Source organism: Elgaria multicarinata, chromosome 4, assembly GCF_023053635.1.
Source record: "Elgaria multicarinata webbii isolate HBS135686 ecotype San Diego chromosome 4, rElgMul1.1.pri, whole genome shotgun sequence".
In the NCBI taxonomy this organism is placed as follows: Eukaryota; Metazoa; Chordata; class Lepidosauria; order Squamata; family Anguidae; genus Elgaria; species Elgaria multicarinata.
In genome coordinates this window covers 104,590,692-104,612,175 of record NC_086174.1, presented here as the reverse complement: position 1 = coordinate 104,612,175, position 21,484 = coordinate 104,590,692, and the positions used below count along the sequence as shown (strand labels likewise).

The 21,484-nt window shown below is 39.3% G+C and overlaps 2 protein-coding genes across 3 annotated transcripts in view; one reads left to right on the top strand and one right to left on the bottom strand.

The window, feature by feature from the left end:
• ZNF292 (zinc finger protein 292) overlaps positions 1–9,261 on the top strand; it is a 42,278-nt gene extending 33,017 nt beyond the window's left edge. For both annotated transcript variants that reach the window (XM_063124902.1, XM_063124903.1), the window contains one exon: positions 1,056–9,261. In XM_063124902.1, the coding sequence (XP_062980972.1) occupies positions 1,056–8,204 (7,149 nt within the window). In that variant the 3' untranslated portion in view covers positions 8,205–9,261. The remainder of the gene's footprint in view (positions 1–1,055) is intronic.
• A 7,100-nt stretch (positions 9,262–16,361) lies between these two features.
• Positions 16,362–17,153, bottom strand: GJB7 (gap junction protein beta 7). Its single transcript, XM_063125464.1, has one exon. It carries the CDS (start codon positions 17,151–17,153, stop codon positions 16,362–16,364), a length of 792 nt encoding a protein of 263 aa, XP_062981534.1.
• Positions 17,154–21,484: the final 4,331 nt, after the last annotated feature.

The window sequence follows — 21,484 nt, the reverse complement described above, 5'->3', positions numbered from 1 at the left end:
AGGAAACTTCTCTATTGGTACCAATTAGTCCTCCTTGGTAGTCTTTTTGAAGCTATCATTTAAATCAGGACTGGACAATCTAAAATTCACATCTGCCCCCACTTCTTCGCACCAGCCTTTTTCTCAACCAATACGACTCAGTGCTCTAATTGTGTACAATGGACCTGCAGACTGGGCATTCCAGGAGGATATGGGTAGGGGACGCTTTTTGGGAAGTGGTTTTGGTGGGCCAGATGTAACCCCTAGGACCTTACATTGTTTGTTTTTGCCTTAAATTTTGTGGAGATTTCTCCCCAAAGGCTTCTAAAGAATCTCGATTCAATTCAGAGAAACATAAGGTTAAGGACCCTTTCACAAATGGACTTCCCCATACCTGCTCCCTACTGCAGCCTCGTGCACCCCCTGAAAAGCAGAAAGATGCTTCTGCCTGATTTCAGCTGATTTCCCCTTCCCTCTACAGCCTTCCCCTCTATCCAAGCATTAGGAGCTGCTTTTGGGGGGCTGCAGATGACTGTAGTGATAAAGAGTGGGTAGGAAATTTCCCTTGTCCACACCTACTGATAGGTATTTGAGAGTGCTGTTTACAGTAAACATCTCTGATCAATGATGCTCTATCAGGACAAAGCTGATTCAAGGACAAAGGTGTTGCCATTCCCCCAACACTATCAACTAGCTTTACTGCATTAGTGAATATGTGGAAAACTGTTGAATTCTTAAATTTACAAAATTATTTTCAAAGTTCTAACTGAAATATTTTGTTATCTGTACCAGCAACAGTAGTAAATTAAAAACTGAGTTATACAATTTGTCCTTCTGGGTTAATTGAATGATTGATTTTGGCAAAATTTACTGTCCATTAAATGGAAGGACCGAGGACTGTGTAAAATAGTTTAATGTTGGAACTATAAAGAAAGGATTCTGATTTTTGCTTTTTAAAACACATAAAATGTAATTATTCCAGAATTTACTGAAATCAACAGTAAGGATTACATAATGTTTATAAATACAGAAATCTCAAGATGAAATTACTCTTAAATCTATCCCTTGCCTTATAGATTGATGCTGCTGGACTTGCAACGTGCATTGAACTTTGTGTGAAAGCATTGCGTTTGGAAGCTAGTGAGAATACCGAAGTCAAGATTTCCATTTGCAAGACCATATCTTGTTTATTGCCTGATGATTTGGAGGTTAAACGTGCTTGTCAACTGAGTGAATTTCTTCTTGAGCCTACTGTGGATGCATACTATGCTGTAGAAATGCTGTATAATCAACCTGACCAGAAATATGATGAAGAAAATCTGCCAATACCAAATTCATTACGCTGTGAGCTCTTACTTGTTTTAAAAACCCAATGGCCTTTTGATCCAGAATTTTGGGACTGGAAAATGCTAAAACGTCAGTGTCTTGCATTGATGGGAGAGGAGGCATCAATTGTGTCTTCAATTGATGAGCTGAATGACACTGAAATGCATGAAAAGGTAGAGGATTGCCAAGATGAGAACAAAGAAATGTCAATGAACGGACTTCCTGGGTGTTTTGATGAAGCTACAAACTTGCTTAGAGGAATTCGAGATAAAAAACAGAAAAACAGAGAAATAAAGAAGTTGAGAGAGCGGGGATTCATATCTGCTAGGTTCAGGAACTGGCAGGCATATATGCAATATTGTGTGCTCTGTGACAAGGAATTTCTTGGGCATAGAATAGTCAGACATGCACAGAAACACTACAAGGATGGAATTTATAGTTGCCCAATATGTGCACAAAATTTTAATTCTAAAGAAACTTTTGTTCCTCATGTAACACTACATGTTAAGAAGTCCAGTAAAGAGAGACTGGCAGCAATGAAACCACTGAGAAAATTAGGAAGACCACCCAAAACAGCAACCACTGGTGTGAACAAGAAGAATAATGCCGTAATTAAGCAGGAGCAACGGCACATTAAAAAAAACAGTCTTTATGCAGCAGACTTCATTGTTTTTAATGATAATGATGGCTCTGATGATGAAAATTATGAAAAAGACAAACCGTATGTTCCTGAGATAATGCCAGTCCAAAAACCATTGCCTGTCAATGAGTTTACTTGCCCTGTTACCTTGTGTAAAAAAGGTTTTAAATATTTTAAAAATTTGATAGCGCATGCAAAAGGTCATAAAGATAATGAAGAAGCTAAACGATTTCTTGAAATGCAAAGCAAAAAAGTTATTTGCCAGTACTGTAGGCGACATTTTGTAAGTGTTACCCACCTCAATGATCATTTACAAATGCACTGTGGCAGCAAACCCTATATCTGTATACAGATGAAATGTAAGGCTAGTTTTAACAGTTATGCTGAACTTCTGAGTCACAGAAAAGAGCATCCAGTCTTCAAGGCAAAGTGTATGTTTCCTAAATGTGGACGAGTGTTTTCAGAAGCATATTTGCTTTATGATCATGAAGCACAGCACTATAATACCTTCACCTGCAAATTTGCGGGTTGTGGAAAAGTTTACCGTTCTCAGAATGAATTAGAAAAGCATGTTGAAGATCACACTAAATCTGAAAAGGTACTACAGTCTGATGGTGATAATGTCTTCTCTCAAGCTTTAGAAGATAATAAGAATGCTGAAGAAGTCCATTCAAAAGAGGCATTGGCACTGCCACCTGACAATGGCATCAATAATTCTGCCAAAGCAGAAAATTGTATCACAGATCAGGTTAAAGATGAATTACTTGAGACTGAGAGAACAAAAATGCCAGCTAGTATACTGGAACTGACTAATTCAGTCTCCATTGAAAGTGTGGAGCAACCTATACCTGCTCCAACAAAGGCAGAATCGCTAGTTCTAACCAGCAATGTTTTGATGCCTCTCCTGGGCCAAAAAATTCGAGAGAACATGGCAAGAAAGGGTAAACTACCTGCTATGAGTACTAAAATAGACATTGGTGCACCTGTAAGACAGCAGTTATGCTCAATAGTTGAAGATGCTTGCAGCGATCTTCCAGTTTTCCAGCAAGGGAAGGAGGATGACTGTTTAGGCCAGTCCCAGGCCATTTCCATGAATTCAGTTAAACTTGAACCTGAAGTCTTTGCATCAAAAATTCCAGAAAAAGAGAGAAGCCATATGCCTTTTAGCATGCAGAATCAAGTAGGTTTTCAAAATTCAATTTCTCCAAAACCTCAGCTTGAAGAGAGCATTAAGACTCCTAGTGATCTCTATAATCTTCCTCTGAAGACTTTAGAAGGGATTACACTTGCTCCAGCCCAGAACAGCATAGGCACTCCTTTTGTTCCAATCATACCATTGGCAGCTCCAGTTCAGAAGTTCACTTGCCAAGTTGAGGGATGTACTCGAATCTACAATTCTTCTCAGAGCATTGGCAAACATATGAAAACAGCACATCCTGATCAATATGCTGCATTTAAGATGCAGCGTAAGAATAAGAAAAGTCGAAAAACAAGCAGTTTGCAAAATTTGCCAAATGATAGCAAAATAGTTTATTTTTTACCATCACAAGTTGCTCCTACTGCCGATGCTTTTCCTCAACAAGCTCAAATCAGTTTAAATTCCACTTGTACAAGCCAGCTGCAGCAACTATCTAATGCTCTTTTTCCAACACGTCTGGAAAGTATGAATAATTTGTTATTACCTAACGTGGAAAATGTTATAAATACAGGTCTCTCTTCCCATATTAAAAGTGAGCCAGTGACTACATTAGGCTCCCAAATGGGAAGCCTGTCTAATGCAACTTTACCTTCACAATTGGATGATTTAGAAAAAACAGTTATGCCTCTGAACATTGACAGTGGCTCAGATCCTTTTCTTCCTTTGCCGGCAGAAAATGGTCCAATTTCTCTCTTTCCTTCTCCAGCAGACAATGGTCCAAGTTCTGTTTTCTCACAAATGGAGAATAATGCCAATCACTTTTCCTCCCAACTGGAAGGAAATAATAATTCATCTTTTCCAAAGGATGAAAGTGTTGACGTGCTATTTTCTTCACAAGTGAATAATGAAAATAATTTCAGTGAAACCACTCCACAGCCTCTGATATTGGAAAAAGCAAAAAAGGATCGTAGACGAGGTCCAGATGGAAAAGACAAAAAGCCAAAGCATAATAAGCGGGCAAAATGGCCAGCAATTATCAGGGATGGCAAATTTATTTGTAGTAGATGTTACAGGGTTTTTTCCAATCCCAGATCACTTGGAGGTCATCTGTCTAAACGGTCCTACTGTAAACCCCTGGATGAATCAGAAATTTCTCCTGAAGCTCTACAGCTTAATGGACAATCCTCTCTACTTGCCAGTATGATTCTTTCGTCAAATGCTTTAACCTTACAGCAGCAGCAGGAGTCAACGTTTAATCCGGAAGCATGTTTTAAAGAGCCGTCATTCTTGCAACTGCTTGCTTCTGAAAATCGGTCAGCTGCTTTTTTGCAGAATTTGTTTCCACGGACCAATATGACTAGCTTCAATGCAAGTGAAAATGAGGAAGGAAATGAAATTATCAAACAGGCCTTGGAAACTGCGGGTATTCCAAGTACGTTTGATTCTACAGAAATATTACCGCATATAATAACAACTAGTTGTATCACTGGTACTACTCAAATAAATGCAACAGTTTTGCCAAATCCAGGCATGTCACCCTTGTTACCAACGGTCTGCAACCCAACTACCTTGCTAACAGACCAAAATAGAACACTTAACACCAAAATTTCCTCAGTAGAAGAATGCAGCAGTTTACCAGTATTTCCAGATGAATTAATTCTTAAGACTATTGAAAATGGACTGTGTTCCAACATGGTTCCTAATTCTGCCGTCACTGCACGTAATTTTGAAAATAATACTTCACGTGTTTCAGTCATAAGTAGCATCAAAAGTTCAGAATTATGTAGTTTGAATAAAAAAGGGAGCAGTGGTTTAAAGAAAAGGAAGAAGGCAGCTGCTCCTTTAGCTGCATCTAATGTTTCACAGAAATTAGTAGTTAATGATTTGACTGCATTGGGACTTCTAGCCAGAAACATTGAAGGAAGTGTGCAAATATCAACAGAGAACTTTCAGTCAGATGTATTGGGAAACTGTGAAGCTGAAGTGTTAATGGAAAATCTTACACAGAAGCTAAGTAATGTAGACAATGAATTAACTGCCAGTGTCAAAGAGAACTTTAAAACTAATCATGAAACACATACAGAAATAATTCCTTTACCAGTGAAAACTGAAAATAGTAACTCTCGGGTAACTCTAAGTTCCAGCATTCAAGAAAATTCCAGTTTAGAGATTTCAGAGGATAATGTTATTCAGAATTTTGAAAAGACCCTTGAAATCATTAAAACAGCGATGAATTCCCAGATGGTTGAAGTTAAAACTGAAAGCCAGGAGGTGTTGATTGAATCATTACGGAGTCCACAAATCAATGCTGTTCCATGTGCTTCTGAAAACCCTGCTCAAAATGTTAAAACATCTGATCAATGCGTAGCACAGATTCAGGATATCTCTCTTGCCAAAACTAGCCCTTCTCAAACTGAAACCTCTCACAAAGATGACATTCAGATCCTGGAAATTTTAGAAGGTTTGAAAAAGCTGAAGTTAGAAAGCGAGACAACGGGTCAAGAATTAGACAGTATAATTCATTGCCTTCCATCAGATGCACTACTGCCACAGATTCTTGTTCCAGTTATAACAACAGAAAGCACATCTCAAGTCCTGCCATCTTCAGAAACGCATCCTCCATTTGAAAAAGTCCATAAGCCTTTTATGTGCCAGGCGCCAGGCTGTAATTACAGTGCTATGACAAAGGATGCATTATTTAAACACTACAGCAAAATACATCAATACACTGCCGAAATGATATTGGAAATCAAGAAACACCAGTTGAAATATGCTCCATTCAAATGTGTTGTAGCTACCTGTCCAAAGACATTTACAAGAAATTCTAACCTCAGGGCTCACTGTCAGCTGGTACATCATTTTACAACAGAGGAAATGGTAAAATTAAAACTAAAAAGGCCATATGGAAGAAGATCCCAAAACAAAACTGCAGGTTTAACACCAAGGCACATTGAATTAAAAAACATACCATATGTGTTAATGGAAAGTAGAAATGAACCACAGTTGACAAAAGAACCCGAAATAAAGGAAGAAATGTGCATACAGTCAGTGAAAGTTCCAGAAACAAAAGTGCCAGAAAGGGTGGTACCAGAAAGTATTCCCAGTGCTCCTGAAAAATTAGAAAAGCCTCCTGAAATAGTTCCAATTCCTCCAGAACTTCATAGTATAGCTACACTTAGTAATACTGAAGTACAACCAAAAGTACGTAAGATTAGAAGACATAGAAAAGAAAAAGAAGAAAGAAAGCCAAAAAAACCAGTACACAAATCTTTGGAATTCCCTACAAGTTATAGTCCCTACAGACCATACAGATGTGTGCATCAAGGTTGTTTTGCAGCTTTTACAATACAACAGAATTTGATTCTTCATTACCAAGCTGTGCATAAATCTGATCTGCCATCGTTTTCTCTTGAGGCAGAAGAAGAAAGTGAGCCAAATCGAGAAGATGATGTTGCTGAAGAAGTTTGTGTTGAAACCGAAACAACAGTAAAAGAATTCAGATGTGAGGTGAGAAATTGCTCTAGGATATTTCAAGAAGTCACTAGTCTTATTCAGCACTACATGAAGCTTCATGAGATGACACCTGAGGAAATTGGGAGCATGAAGTCACCCCCTGATGTTGGAAGATTTCCTTGTGATCAGTCTGAATGTAAATCATCCTTTACAACATATGTTAATTATATTATTCATCTTGAGACAGACCATGGAATAAAGATAAAGCAAACCAAAACAGAAGACGGCATGTACAAGTGTGATTGCGAAGGCTGTGACCGAATTTATGCCACAAGGTCTAATCTTTTACGGCACATTTTTAATAAGCATAATGACAGACATAAAGATCATCTAATAAGACCTAGGCGTTTTCTGACACCCGGCCAGGAAAATATTTCAATCAAGGCTAATCAGGAAAAAACAATGAAAATTAAACATAAAGGTTTAAAATATAGGATGGGAAGGAATGGAAACAAAATATCAATTAGGGCCAAGCGGAAGAGAGCTATTACTATAGAAAAGAACCCAAAAATGGGGCAGATTCATGAAAACAAAGCATATTCTTTGAAATGTGGAAAGTATGTGTATTCAATTAAGGCTAGAGATGATGCTTTATCTGAATGCACAAGCAGATTTGTTATACAGTATCCATGTATGATACAAGGCTGTTCATCAGTTGTCACAAGTGAGAATAATATAATTAGGCATTATAAATGTCACAAGTTGTCTAAAGCATTTACTTCACATAACAGGGATCTCCTAATTGTCTCAAACAAGCATTCAGATCCATCTGAGAAAGAAGCATCTTCACAAAATGAAGCAACTGAAGACAAAATATGTGATGTAAATGAATTGCAGCCTAATTTGTCAGAGAGCTGTGAGGACTTGAGACCCTCTCCACCAGTGGCTCAGAAAGAACCTGAACCTGAAAAGGGTGAGAAGGATGAAGTGGATGAGCTTGCAGAACTGTTCATTACCAAACTTATTAATGAGGACCTCACAAGTTCAGAGAACCATGCAAAAACCTCTTCTGATGTAAATAGTGACTGTCAAGAAACTAGTGCTTGTCTTTCAGAAAAGCAAAGCATAAATGGTAATTTAAAAAGAGCAAGCAAAGAAAAAAATCCTTCTCAAAGTAAAAAGAGAAAAGTTGAGAAGCAGGAAGAAATCCTAGCTGTTGAATTAAGTAGTGTCCGTAGAGAGGAGGAAACTGCTGTTGCTATTCAAACTGCTGAAGAACAGTCTTCAGCTTTTGACTGGAGTTCATTTAAGCCTATGGGGTTTGAAGTATCTTTTCTCAAGTTCCTTGAAGAGTCTGCAGTGAAGCAAAAGAAAAATACAGAGAGGGGCTCTAACTGTGGAACTAGAAAAGGTTCTCATTCAAACTCTAGAAAATCGAATGACAGAAACTCTTTTGCAAGAACACGATCATGTTCTGAAAGTGAAACCTATGTACAGTTTGCGAATCCTTCACAGTTTCAGTGTAGTGGTACTGTAAAAATAGTTTTAGATAAGACTTTTAAAGATTGCACTGAGCATGTGTTGAAGCAGCTTCAGGAAATGAAACCTATTGTTAGTCTGATAAGACTTGATGGACGTTGGGAGGCAAATCCAGAGGTTACAAAATAATCAGGTAATATGAGTGGACTCCGTGTTATGTTGATTAATGTTTTAAAAAGACCTGTACTGCATTTTTTAATTTTGAGTAGGAAGCCATTGAGCATGATACTGTTTCTTAAAGGTTTTCTTTTGAAGTGATTTAACCTAGCAAAATCATGACAGTTGTCATGTAAATTTCTTTGTTTTTATCCCTATGGGACTTGGAACAGAATCATTGTTTCAGTTTTGTAAATAATTGATCAAAACCTCAATTTTTTTTATCAAATGTCCTTTTCCATGACTGAAATCTTTGTGAATTGTCTGTGGTATCTTTCACCGGGTCACTGCTCATATATAACAGTACTTTTTATTTGTAGATACATTTTTGTATATATTTATTATTGTAAATCATTTGCTGCAACCAGCAGTCTGTAAGTCTGAAATATTAAATGACACATTTATATTCAGAATTTTAATTTGTAACTAAGTGATCCAGTTTTTAAAAATGTTCTTTTAAATTTAAAACTTTTGAAGTAAAAGCTAGGTAAGTCTACCTGATCCTGTTTGTTTTGCATAAACTATGTGTCCAGCAGAGGAGCTTGATCAGATCACACTTAACTGGTAGTTAAAATACATACTGACACAGTTGTATTTGTAACTTGAAACATCCAATATCTTTGGATGGTATCCATATGTAGTTCTCAAAACGTTTTCCTACAACTGCATTTGCATTGCTTTTAATTGGATTGAAAACTCTTCCACTTCCATGACATAATGGAAATGTAAATTTTAAATAGTTTGCTGACATTGAAGATTTAAACAACATTTTGGTATTGAATAACCCATCGTGAATGTGATAGAAAATTAGTAGTGTGGAGCAGTGTATATATTTGAGGTGGTGATTTGTGAAGTAGCCCAGTATTGCCTTAAATAAAATCACATTTCATTTCTTGTTTTATACATGTTATATTATAAAGGTACTTTTTGTTTTGAAATTTTAGATTGGTGTATAGAGTAACTTCTGCAACACTGCCTTATGCAGCAATCTTTTATAACGAATGTATTTTTAAACTACTTATTTTGATTATGCCATAATGGTTTCTATTTGTAAACTATGTAATGTTCACACTAGCATTAGGAACACAATAGAATGATGTTTTAATAGAAAGTGAGAGTGTGCACATGGCTCTCATAAGAGAGGAGTCTCCTCATTCCCAATTTCAGTGGGAAACTAGGCTTCCTTTTGTCTTAGAAATAGAAAAAAGTTAACCCTCTACAATATATTTAATTTACATATTCCCCCCCCCCTCTCTCTGGGTTCCCTCTACATGAAGGGGGGGTGGAACGGTTGGACTTGCTTGCAGGCCACTTGTCAATGGAAATTGGGGCTTGCCTCTCCATTTCACTTTGGTGCAGCCATAGAACCCAAGCATATCTCACTTTGGGAGTAAAACAGGGCATGACTCCCTGTGCTTCATCTGCAGCTAGGAGTTTCTGGAAGTGGACTTCTGAACCTTGCTCTCCCTACAATGCCCCTAGCACCTGTCCCTTTTCAATAACTGAAGTTCCCTTGCAACTCATGTATGCTTATTCTGCATCCCTCTCCTCTCCCTGTTCCTTGCATGCAGGCTCTTCTAGAAAAGAACACAATCTCTGTGTGCCATGGACTTAGAAAGGAACTAAACCCTGGAAGAACGGGTATTTAAGATCTGGGAATGATATTGTTGGGAAATGGCTAGGTATGTTGTAACAGCCCAGTCCAGTTGAGAATGGGCAAGTGGGTGGGACTGGCTAAGTAAAATGTTGATGGGGATCCCCTCAGTATTGTGACTATAGTGTAGGAAATTGTGAATTGATCAACCAACCAACAATTGTGAAGAAAAAAGTGTTTGCAATCAGCGGATTCATCACCTTTTGTGCCATTACTGTTTACAACATCTCAACATCTACATGGAAGATATTAAAACAAACGAGAGTGGAATTCTTTAGGATGACAGTCTGCTTTTTCTACCTAATTTAAATCTTCATTGTATAAGGTTCATCTGCCTGTCTGCTAGATCTAAGTGTGCCCATGATTCCAGAATCAATGGGATGCAACCCAAAATAATGTACATACAGTACTACAAATTGTTAGGTAACAATTTTATTTTTCGATAGCAGCAGCCACAGCTCCTGGACTTTGTTTTCCCTAGATTTTGCCATGAAGCTGGGAGAATTCAGTACAAAAGCCACAGGCTGGGAAAGTGACTGGAAAACAACAACACATGCCCCCAAGGCCATTTCCTTATGGTCAGTTCTTCCAACAATTCAGAGGTCCACTGGGATAATGGAGTGACTGAGAAACCTTTTCAATATTCTGTATGTGCCTCTGGACAGTGCAGTGTTGGAGAAGCAGTGAATTTTGCGACAATTATAAACGTATGATTACTGGAAAGAATGCATTCTTTCCACAAACTGGAGCCCAGGGCGCCCCAGCAGAATAGAACCAGCTCAGATATAGTCCAGCCTCAGCTCTTATGCAGGTTCGTGGCGTAAAGCAACTAACATCAGCTTCCAGCATCAGAAGGAGTCTACTGTTCGGGGATTGGGGGGTGGGGGTATTTTAATTGTTGGAGGAGATTGGAATGTTTTCATGCAGAGGCTTTTTGTACATGAGGGGTGTACATGAGATGGTGGGGTTGAATCCTGCTTTTCCATGGATAATTTACAACCTTTGGTGCCAAATGGATACTGAAAAACCAAACCATTAAAATACAGATTGGCAACTGGAGCCCCCAGGGCTAAATCTGGCATTTGACAGCATGCCAGTTCTCCCCAGTCTTCCAGTTCTCCAACCTAGAAGAGTATGAGATAATTTTTTTATTTATTTATCATACTTATACCCCGCTCCTCAGCCAAAAAAGGCTCTCGGAGCGGCTTACACTTAGCAAAAAAGACAGTCTAAAACTAAATGGTAGTTTTCAAAGAGTCTTGCTGACAGTCCACTTTCAGGGGAGGGAAGGGGGCTGGGCATCTACTTTTCACTTCATCCTGCAAGAAAATGACTTGCTGGCTAGGGTTAATAGGTATATGGGAAGTGGAACGTGTTCTTAATTGGAAATATACATCTCTTAAATGTTTATGCAGGGTTTTTTGTTTTAAGATACAATTTTATATGAATTCTGTTCCAAGGTAAAGAATAGCAGTCAAGAGGTTAAAAAGAATGCTGATGGCTGCTTCTCAACCAAAGAGATGGTTTGGTGGAGGAAGTATAGTTTGTCCTTCTTCCACCTACTATCTATTCTTTGCCTCCCTGCCTCTTTCCCCATGCTGGAGTTTGCAGCAGTACTATTGTTGAGGATAATTCCGTTATGAATTAAAAGCACAGAGATGTGTAAAGTTAAAAGTAGAATAGTTCTTGCAGAGTAAGAAGAAAGCTTAACCACAAAAAGCAGACAGTCATGTTGGCCTAGTAGTGAAAATAAATCAGTCAACGTCTTTATTAAGACCAACAGCTGGCTGTTAAACTAACATTGCAGGTTGGGGGAAGATCTGGCTTGATATTGAAGCCACAAAGCCTGCGTTTGGTCACAGTTAAGATGGAGTTTAGGAGGCAATTACAAATCATCTATACAGATTTACTCAGAAGTCCTGTTCAGTTCAATGAGACATCTTCTCAGATAAATGTGTTTAGGATTGTAGCCTTAGTTGGATTAGGCTCAACTAGTTGCTATGAGATCTCCATGTGCACCCAGGGTTGTGACCAAAATGCAAATAGTTTTCTTTTCTTTTTTTTAATGAAATTGTGTTTTGGCCCTGGCCGCAGTACAGGCAGAGAACAGAAATAAAGGGAGAATTGAGAGTATTTATTTATTTATTTATTTATTTATTTATTTATTACATTTTTATACCGCCCAATAGCCAAAGCTCTCTGGGCGGTTCATATTAGCAACTAATGCTTTAGGTAGTGTAGTAAATAAAAATAAATAGGTGGCATTACTTAGTGCAGGAATGGGGAATCAAAATTTGGAAGATACTGGGTTACCTGACTAGACACAACAAACCTCCAAAATAAATGCAAAATTTTCTGTCACCTGCTATATTTTATTTTTTATATTTATGCACCATTAAATATAAAACCCCTAAACACTTTCCTATAGCAAATTGAGTATTTAGGCATTGGAAGTATTTGGGCATTGCTGAAGTTTTAAGATAGTGAACAAAAACAAAAGTCAAGGAGGCAGATAAGTACTAGTTAAGGGAAGCTGTGATGGGAAACTTATGCCCCCTCCAGATGTTTCAGGCATCAACTCCCATCGTCATTGGCTGTGCTGGCTAGGGGTGATGCCTATCCCTAATTTAAAGAGCCTTAGCAATAAGCTGTACCAGGTAGGAACTTTGCTAACTTGGCTATTGGGCGGTATAAAAATGTAATAAATAAATAAATAAATAAATAACTTGCTGGGAAACTAGGTGAATGTGGCTTTCATACCCACTCTGATGCTCAGCTACCTGAAAAAGATAAAAGTGTTTAAATACAACTGGAATGGAGTTGCAAATATAGTTGCAATAGCAATTATTCTAGTTCAGGAAATAGCTCTGTTTTAGTACACAACTAAAGCCTATGGTTTGTATCCAACAGTTGTGTGAGCGGATGATAGCTCACATCTTCCTCCTCTCTGCAGCCCTCACAAACCCTCTCCAGAAGATCATGGGGCCTTTCTGAACAGTGGGGACGCTGTCATACAGGGCTGCATTGGGGGAGTGGAATCAATAGATAGTGCAAAGTGTCTTCTGCTTACACAACCATTGGATGCAACACTATTTTAGCATGGAAAACAATCAAATGTCTCTACGTAATTTGTATTTTTATTACAGCTAAACTGCATTGATATAAACTTGCTGGAATCACGCTATTACTGAAAGTGTAGACAATTTACCAGCTAGCATTTAGCGCTTTTTTAAAGTGTAAAGCTTGTTTCTGTAAAAGACATGTCATGAGAATTTAATATTTATCCCTTATAACAAAATGGTAATCTGATTTATTATTATTATTTTACTTAGAACAGCCTTCAGCAGTGACCTTTTCATTTGTTCTGTGTCTTTTTCCCATGTCAAATCCTCATCCAGTGTTTTCAGATTAATTTAAGGAGAGCCCCACTCTTCTGCAGTTTGTTGGTGTGCCTTTGGATAAGCCACTTGTAGCTCAGCTTTACAATCAGCAGTAGTATGTTCTTGCTCTTGTTGGGCTGTATAACCTCATGCTAGTTGCATGTTTGAATGCGCTCCTTACTTCTTGGTGAGATGCTAGAATTCTATGAGCTGAGAGAGAGAGTTATTTTGGAGGAGTATTCAAGCATGATTCTTTCCTGTCTGAATAGTACAGCCAGCAAATACTGCAACCTGTGATTATGCAGCTGGGTCTCTTGCCTTTTCATACTGAACATGTAAATAAATCAAATTTATAAAGCTTGATATTTAGGATTGTGGGCCTGCGGCACTTAAATATCTCTGTGCTCTCCCACTACATTTTGAGATGCATCTCTCTTTAAAATTCAATTTGCACCAAGATGAAAGGTCAAGCTCTACTGACATAAGGTGTTTCCCTGTAGAAATCTCGGGTGTTTTTATATATATTATAATTAGACACGGGCCTTTGTCAAATAACATAACCAAAAGATAGATTCTTGCACTGAGGAACATGAAGGATGTATTTTTACATAACACTAAACTACAGTTTAGACATAGGCCTTAGCTAGACCTAAGGTTTATCCCAGGGTCGGTCCTGCCTGCTCCCAGGATATCCTGTGTGTCATTTATATGAACAGGGATGACCCCAAGATAAACCTTAGGTCTAGCAAAGGCCTTAGACCCTTTCTACACCTAAGGATTATCCCAGGAAAATGGAGGGATCGTCCCTGTCTGCTCCTAGGGTCTCCTGTGTGTCATTTGCATGCACAGGGATGATTGCAGCACAATCCCTGGGAAAAAGGCAGGTGTAGAAATGTCCTTATATGCACGAACCTTATGCTTGTGCCCTCCCCTCTAGCACAGCAGCAAGGAGATCAGAAGCTTTTGTTTCCAAATATCTATAATTAGTTCCATTAGAACCAACTGTGGCTAGTGTTAACTAGGGTTTAATGAATTGTTAGCTTGTTTTATTAAGCCATAATTAACACTTACCCTAGTTCATTTCAGTTTGGACATACCTACTAATGGTAGTTAATTGTAAATGGAAATGAAAGCCTCCAGTCGCCTCTGCATAGATGCATGAGTGAAACAGAAGGGGAGTACATTAATCTGAGGTTTCTGCATGTAATGCTAAACTGATTTGTGTTAAATGTGAACCAGCTCACAATCTTAAGTTTTAGCCAGACCAGGTATGGGGAGGAATAGGCAAAGATAACAAAATACTGATCATATCCAGTTGCACTTATATTTCATTTCAATTGGTTATACAGAGGAAGGGGTTAAGCTAAAGCTGGAATGGGGAACCTGTGGTCCCCTAGACGTTGTTAGGCTACAGCTCCATCATCCTTGTTAATGGGTGTTGGAGTCCTAACGGCATTCAGAGGGCCATGGATTCCCCAACCTGGAGCTAAAGGCTTCATAGAGCTAGTTTTTGAAATGAGAGAAGCCTGTGAATGTTTGACTACATTAGCTCTACATACAGTAGAGCATAAGGGTAAGCCACCTTGTTTGATTCCATCCATGTCATTTTCGTTTTGAAGCCAAACATATCATAAGACTTCAGAAAAGAATTTATCTTGATATATTTATGTTGCTTTTCTGCCCAAAGCAGCTCACAAAACTATTTAAAAGCACAATACAATTAAAATGCAACAAAACAAAATGAATAACAGGAAGCAATAAGCATGTGCAAAATTGTAACAGAAAACAGCTTTACCAATCTCATAAAGGGGCGGGGGCACATTCATAAACACATTGAAATAGCTTACATAACCATCATAGCAAAGGCCCTGTACTGCGGACCATGGGTAGTATCCAATGTTAGACCTACATAGAGTCATTGAAATGAATGAGATTAACTTAAATCCCATTCACTTCAATGGCTTTACCGTAAATATACTACCCCTACCAACCAAACCTTGGCAATGGAATAGCAAAGCCAATGAAAATGACCTTGAACCTAAATATGTTCTGTATAGTGAGCCCTAATAGCATTCTATGCCAATTAAAAGTTTTGGAACTCTTCAAATACAGCCCCCATAGAGTGCAGCAGTCTAAACTGGATGTGACCAAAAAATGCATGACAATGACCATTTAGGAGCAAAGGTAGAGCAAGGAACACTCCCAGCCTGCACTCCTGATCTCCGTCCAGAACAAGCTGAACAGCCATTCTTTGATATTCCTGCTGACCATAAAATGTCTTGTCTGGATTAAGTCTCATCATAACCTCCAAAAACTGGATAAGGATTTCTACTATTTTAGTTCTGTACACAAAAGTATTCTATTATAAATAACAATTAGTAATAACTAATATAGTGCCTGTCAGTGTAGTAGTTTATATCTACGCCCTCTAGGAGACCAAGTGATTCCCTGTGATTTTCGCTGGAGATTGCAAAAGAATTGCAACTACACTGGTGGTGGTGGTGGAGGAGGAGGAGGAGGAGGAGGAGGAGGAGGAGGCAAAGCTGACCACTCAGTCTGTCCATTCACTGAAAACTAGGAGAAGGGGACATGTTTTTCTCCCATCAATGAAACCATCTCTTACAGAAGTCAACAGGAGCTACTGTCACAAAAGTTCAATGTAAGCATCTGGATGGACCTGAGAATCATAACCACAGAATCACTCATATATAACACAGAAGCCAGTAAGCAGCCACTGGATGCCTACAGCTTACTACTACTATGACCAACCAATGCCTGGGTGATCTTAATGGGATCAGGTCTCGGCTCTTTTGGAAAATCTTCAAGACAGAACAATTGAATTTTTAAAGTACGTCAGAACATTTGAAATTGCTATTTAAGATACTGTTCTTTTCAATATTCATCATCATAAACTTCAATGTTTATATATCAACAGGTGAAATGTCAGTTTTTACATCTTGGTGAACTTTAAATAGTTTCACACATGAAAAAATATAAATCCACAGCCTACTGGTTAAAAACCTCAAGCTGCCTTGCGATTTTCTGAAGATCCATCTTAAAAGTCATTAAAATGTATTCTATTAATAGTGTGTGCTTTTATTCTTCACATTGACAGGTGGGCAGGTTTCTTTCATCTCCTTGGATAAAGATACCGGCCGAATCATTGCCAAGTTCAAAGGTGGTTCTATTGTCATCCATAGAATTTAACTTTTTTTGTTCACGTTTGGAATCTTGAACTTTTTTGAAATATCTCCTGAAACAGCATTTGATGGAGTATTTGAAAACCAAATAGCTGAATTCGATGACATTTAAGACTATACATAAGCAGGATGTCACCAATACAATATACAAGAAGACTTTCTTCTCAGTAGGCTTGGATATGTAGCAATCAACAGTGTTGGGGCATGGACTCATGTCACATTTCACAAGACGGGGCACGTTGAATCCACCATACAGCTTGTAAAACAAAAAGAGGAAACCAATTTCGAATCCTGTTTTGGAAAGGAGGCTGATGAGATAGGTGCACAGCAATCCCCCATCCATACTTCCTGGGTCCTTATACAGCTTCGTTTTGTGTCTCTTTTCTCTGTTTTCTCGATAGGCAACGTGGAGAACAACAAGAAGTGACGGGGTGGAGACCATAATCAGTTGCAAGGCCCAGAGCCTCACCTGGGAAACTGGGAAGAAGTGATCAAAGCAGACATTTTCACAGCCAGGTTGCTTAATGTTACATTCAAACTCTTTCTGTTCATCTTTCCAGACATGTTCTGCAGCCACAACATAGACAAGCAGGCGGAATATGAATACAATAGCCAGCCAGATTCTGCCAATTCCTGTTGAATATTTATTCACTCCACTTAGGAGATCTCGGAAGAATCCCCAAGCCATTGCTTCAGGCAGTGCGAGGAGCTATAACAAAACAAATGTACAATATAATGTCCTTTTAAAACATGAGACATAGGACATCCAGACTGAATTACATTACAGGTTCGATCATAGACAATTGAACCAATCTTACAATAAATGTCTTTTCTAGGAGGCTAGAGTATTGAATTTTAAGTTCAAATTCTTTTCATTTCTTACCTTCCTATTTGTAAACTAGTAATAATAGAACTCCCCACCCCCCCCTATTAGCTCATCCAGATGCCTTGAGTGATTTTTCTAGACACTGGGGACAGTTTTTTATTCAATGTAAGAAAAGATGTATAACAACAAGAGGCTGAACCAGCCCTGCTGGTTCTTTTACTACAGGAACTATGTGGGGAGCGCCTTCGTCATGGCTCTGTCCGCAGCATGCAGCTGGGTAATTTTAGCTGTAATGTAATGGTTTTATTGGGGAGGGTTGTTTTTTTAAAGATACTGTATCACTTCAGTTGTAAAGCACACAGCTAGCATTTATCTTCTCCCCACCATTCCAAGCTTCACAACTGCTTCTACATTCCAGATATGTTAGAGCAAAGAAACACATGATTACAGGAATAAAACACAGTTCGCTTCTGCTATCCTAGAGCTAATCACATTTACGTGGGAATAAGCACTTCTTTTTTGTAGAAAAGACTGATGCATTTTTTTAAAAAAAATAAACTATGCTGTAGCAAGCAATGCCCAGCCTGGGGAGTCCCTTCATGCCCATGCTAACCCAGATGCTAATATAGAGCCTGTTTGCCACTGCCCTGATCTGCTGCTGGGGTGACTATGTGTCTTCTTTAACAGAGGATGGTCCTCTATTTTGAAGGCGCCTCTATTTGAAGGGCTGTCCAATCGAAGTCTGATATAAAGCGCTATTAAAAGGAATAGCTGGGCCTTGAGGCTGCCCATCAACTGCGCCTGATCAGCAGAGCGAGCAGGGCACACCGCCCCCTGGATGCAGGCTTTGCTGGCACCGATACTGGTGGGCAGCCATTTTAAGCCCCGCAGTGCTCTGGCAGGTTGGCTACATTGGGTGCACTGTCAGAAATTCAAATGGCTGTTCCTTTTGGAGTTTAATCTTAATCATTCTGGGCTACATACAATGTCAAATGAGCAAACTTCTGCTCATGCAATGGGATTTTCTCCTCCTGTCTGCAGCCCTGCACACACGCCCATCCTATCTGCACCCCCCATCTGCTCCCAATCATCCAGATCAGATTTTGAGGACATGCTGGGTTTGGAGGTAGTTAAGGAAGCTGACCTAGACCAAGCACTGGATTTAGAACCAGTTGTTGAAGGTGCCATGGCTGCTGTCTTCCATCCCTAGCATTACAGCACAGGGATCTTTTTCAAGGTGGAGAGCAAGGGCTGAAATAGGAGGGGTTGAGATGACTCCTGATATGACATCCTAAGAGCTTTGCATTGAGCCCAGAGCCAGCTGTATCCTGCTGCTTCCTAGTAGTGATTTTAAAGGCAGGTAGGGCAGAGCAGGACAGTTCATCCCTAGTTGCCAGAGCACTGCTGTTTGCACTACAGTAGCAAAATCCAATTTCCTCACTTTAGAGGCTATAGACAAGGGATGAAAATCTTTTGCTTTAGTTCCTTGTTCAGAGGTGTGCTCCCTATGGCTATGCTGGCTAAAGCTAATGGATTTTGTAGGTCAAAACCTCTGGAGGGTCACAAGTTGTCTACTGCTGTCCTGCAGCAACCTCACAAATGAGCAGATTAGACAGTGTTCAATACAGTAGTTACATAGAATACTAATTGGAGTCCATACTTACTGAGCTACTTAAGTCTTAAATGTCCTAAAGTACTTTTACAGATTAAAACGTCCAAGAATCTAAAAAATATTTATGAAAGTTTACTAGACAGTCAAAAGATTTACCAAATAATAATACTAGGGGGGTGCAAACATCATTGCATTGAAAGATCTGTTTCATATAGTAAAATGAAAACTTCCATATATTATTATGGCCCTGGAACACACAATGGTTTCCTTGGGCTGAAACCGTACACAAAACGGACTTGGAGTAGGTTCCACTGAACTCAGTAGAACTCACTTCTGTTATGACAATACATGCCAAAGGTCACCCTGTAATCCTACAAAGTAGACCAACTTTCAATTAAACTTTTTGGCTGGTAGGTGGCACTGTTTTCTCAATAGACGGAACGTCATTGCTACTCTATAGTGCTCTCGTTGTGTCACAATTAAAAAACCATTCAAGTATCTCTTTTGCTGGTATCATGAAATGCAATTTACTGATTACAACCCTACTTTTTTTTTTAAGTGGCTTGTAAACTGTTTGGCTTCATGCTTTATATATGGTAAACCATTCAGGTGGTATGAGGTGAAACAAAAAGATTAGGCTAGGAGGATGCAAAATGTCGCACTTCTATGCCAGGGAGGTGGAACTTACACCCTCCAGATGTTTTAACCTACAAATCCCATCAGCCCTAGCCAGCATAGTCAATGATGGAAGATGAGAGTTGCAGTCCAACATCAGGAGGGACACATATTCCCCACCCCTGCTGTATGTGATGGTACTGACCCAGAATTCAGGTGTTAAAAGGTGCCAGACACAATCGGAGAACCAGAGAGAGAGAGAGGTCACTTTGATCCCAAACTAAACTTGCTCCAGTCAAATGATTTACCAAATAATAATACAATTTCCAACAGGCATACATGAAAAGGAAACATCCTTTGGCCGTTTTCATGTGAGGACATAAATCAGTCTATAGCACAAATGTAGGATTGACATTCGCTAGAAGAATGTTCATTTACCGTTCTGTGTTCCATCCCACATTAACAACAGCCACCCAAGGCACAAAGAGCATGAGAAAGGCTCAAATTCATAGTTTAAGGTGATGTGGAGCAGGGGAATGTGTGAGTCTCTTCTCTCACAGCTGAATCACTGCAAGCAGCCTCCAAGTTTCTGGGATTAGAAGGAAGGACTTGCAGGTAAGAAGGTGGGCTTTCCAGACACTTTCCCTTCTCAATTTAGAAATTAAGGATTGGATAAAAAAATAATCAAAGTACATACTTGTCTTTGCACTTAGGGAAATTAGCTAGATAGCATAATCGGTCCATTTCGTTTTGTCAGTCCTACAGTCACTCCTACCAATCCTTACTGGCAGCAGCCCTAAATGGCAACGCCAGCAGTTTAGCCAGGAAACTCCTTATGCAAATATGAAATTGACCAGCTAAAGCCTTGCCCAGGTCTGCAGCTGACTCCATGTTCTATGTGCATTTGTAAATGAACTGGGATGACAGCATCCACTATCTGTGCGGATGATTCATGTAAAACAGCAGGGAGGCAACCCGAGTCCCTCCAGATGATTTGAACTACAACTCCCATCATACCTGACTTTTTGCCATGCTGGCTGGGGCAGACAGAAGTTGTATTCCAAAATATCTGGAGGACCCCAGGGTTGCCTACATCTCCTGTAGAATTTACAGATTCCCAGGCATTTGATTTCAGAATAAATGAGATGTGAGTGTTAGATGGCCATGCCACCACACCATTCTCCAACCATGTACTGTGGAGTCATATCCTTGATCTACAGCATACCGCTACAAATAATAAAAGGGGAATCAAGCATGAGGGGAGACATTACAGCGGTGGGATGCATAAAGCTCAGAGCACAGGGAGGTTCTTGCATCAACTGAGTGGAGACTGTCTAAATCTTAATTACACAATAAGTGTCATGCACAGATGGGGAATGGATATATAACCAGCCAAGAACAGCCTAAGAACTAAATTAAGTTTGGGAACCACTTCTTTTCTGGTTGCTCATTAAGTTAAACTCTATTTTTACAAGGTCTCCAAACTATGGATACTTCTAAAAAACCTGTACAAGTTGCAGTCCTACTGCTTTAAAGAAATTGTCCTAAATCCAAAAAGCCATTCTCAGAATGTGACATGCATCTACACCTTTTCCACACACCCCTGCAATCTTGCCATACTCCTCAATATCCACACACACCCCAAGTTGCAGGTGGTGATGCAGCTGGGAGGAAGAAATGTACCTCACTGTGTATGCACGGATGTATTTTCAATTTGCGCACAGGGTGGTTTGGATTCCAGACAGTTATCCCAAATTACCTCTACTTAGAAAAGTCTATGCATACTTTTTGCGGAGTGTAGATTCTTGGTACAGGCAGCTGTTTTACACCACACAAAACCAAATAATGTATGCCAGAGACAGCAGTGAGCAGTAGGCTAGTCCTGTGTGCCTTGATTCCCATCTAGCTCTATCCCCCTACAAGGGAAATTTGGCATTTTATTATAAGGAACTCTATGCCTTGGTTG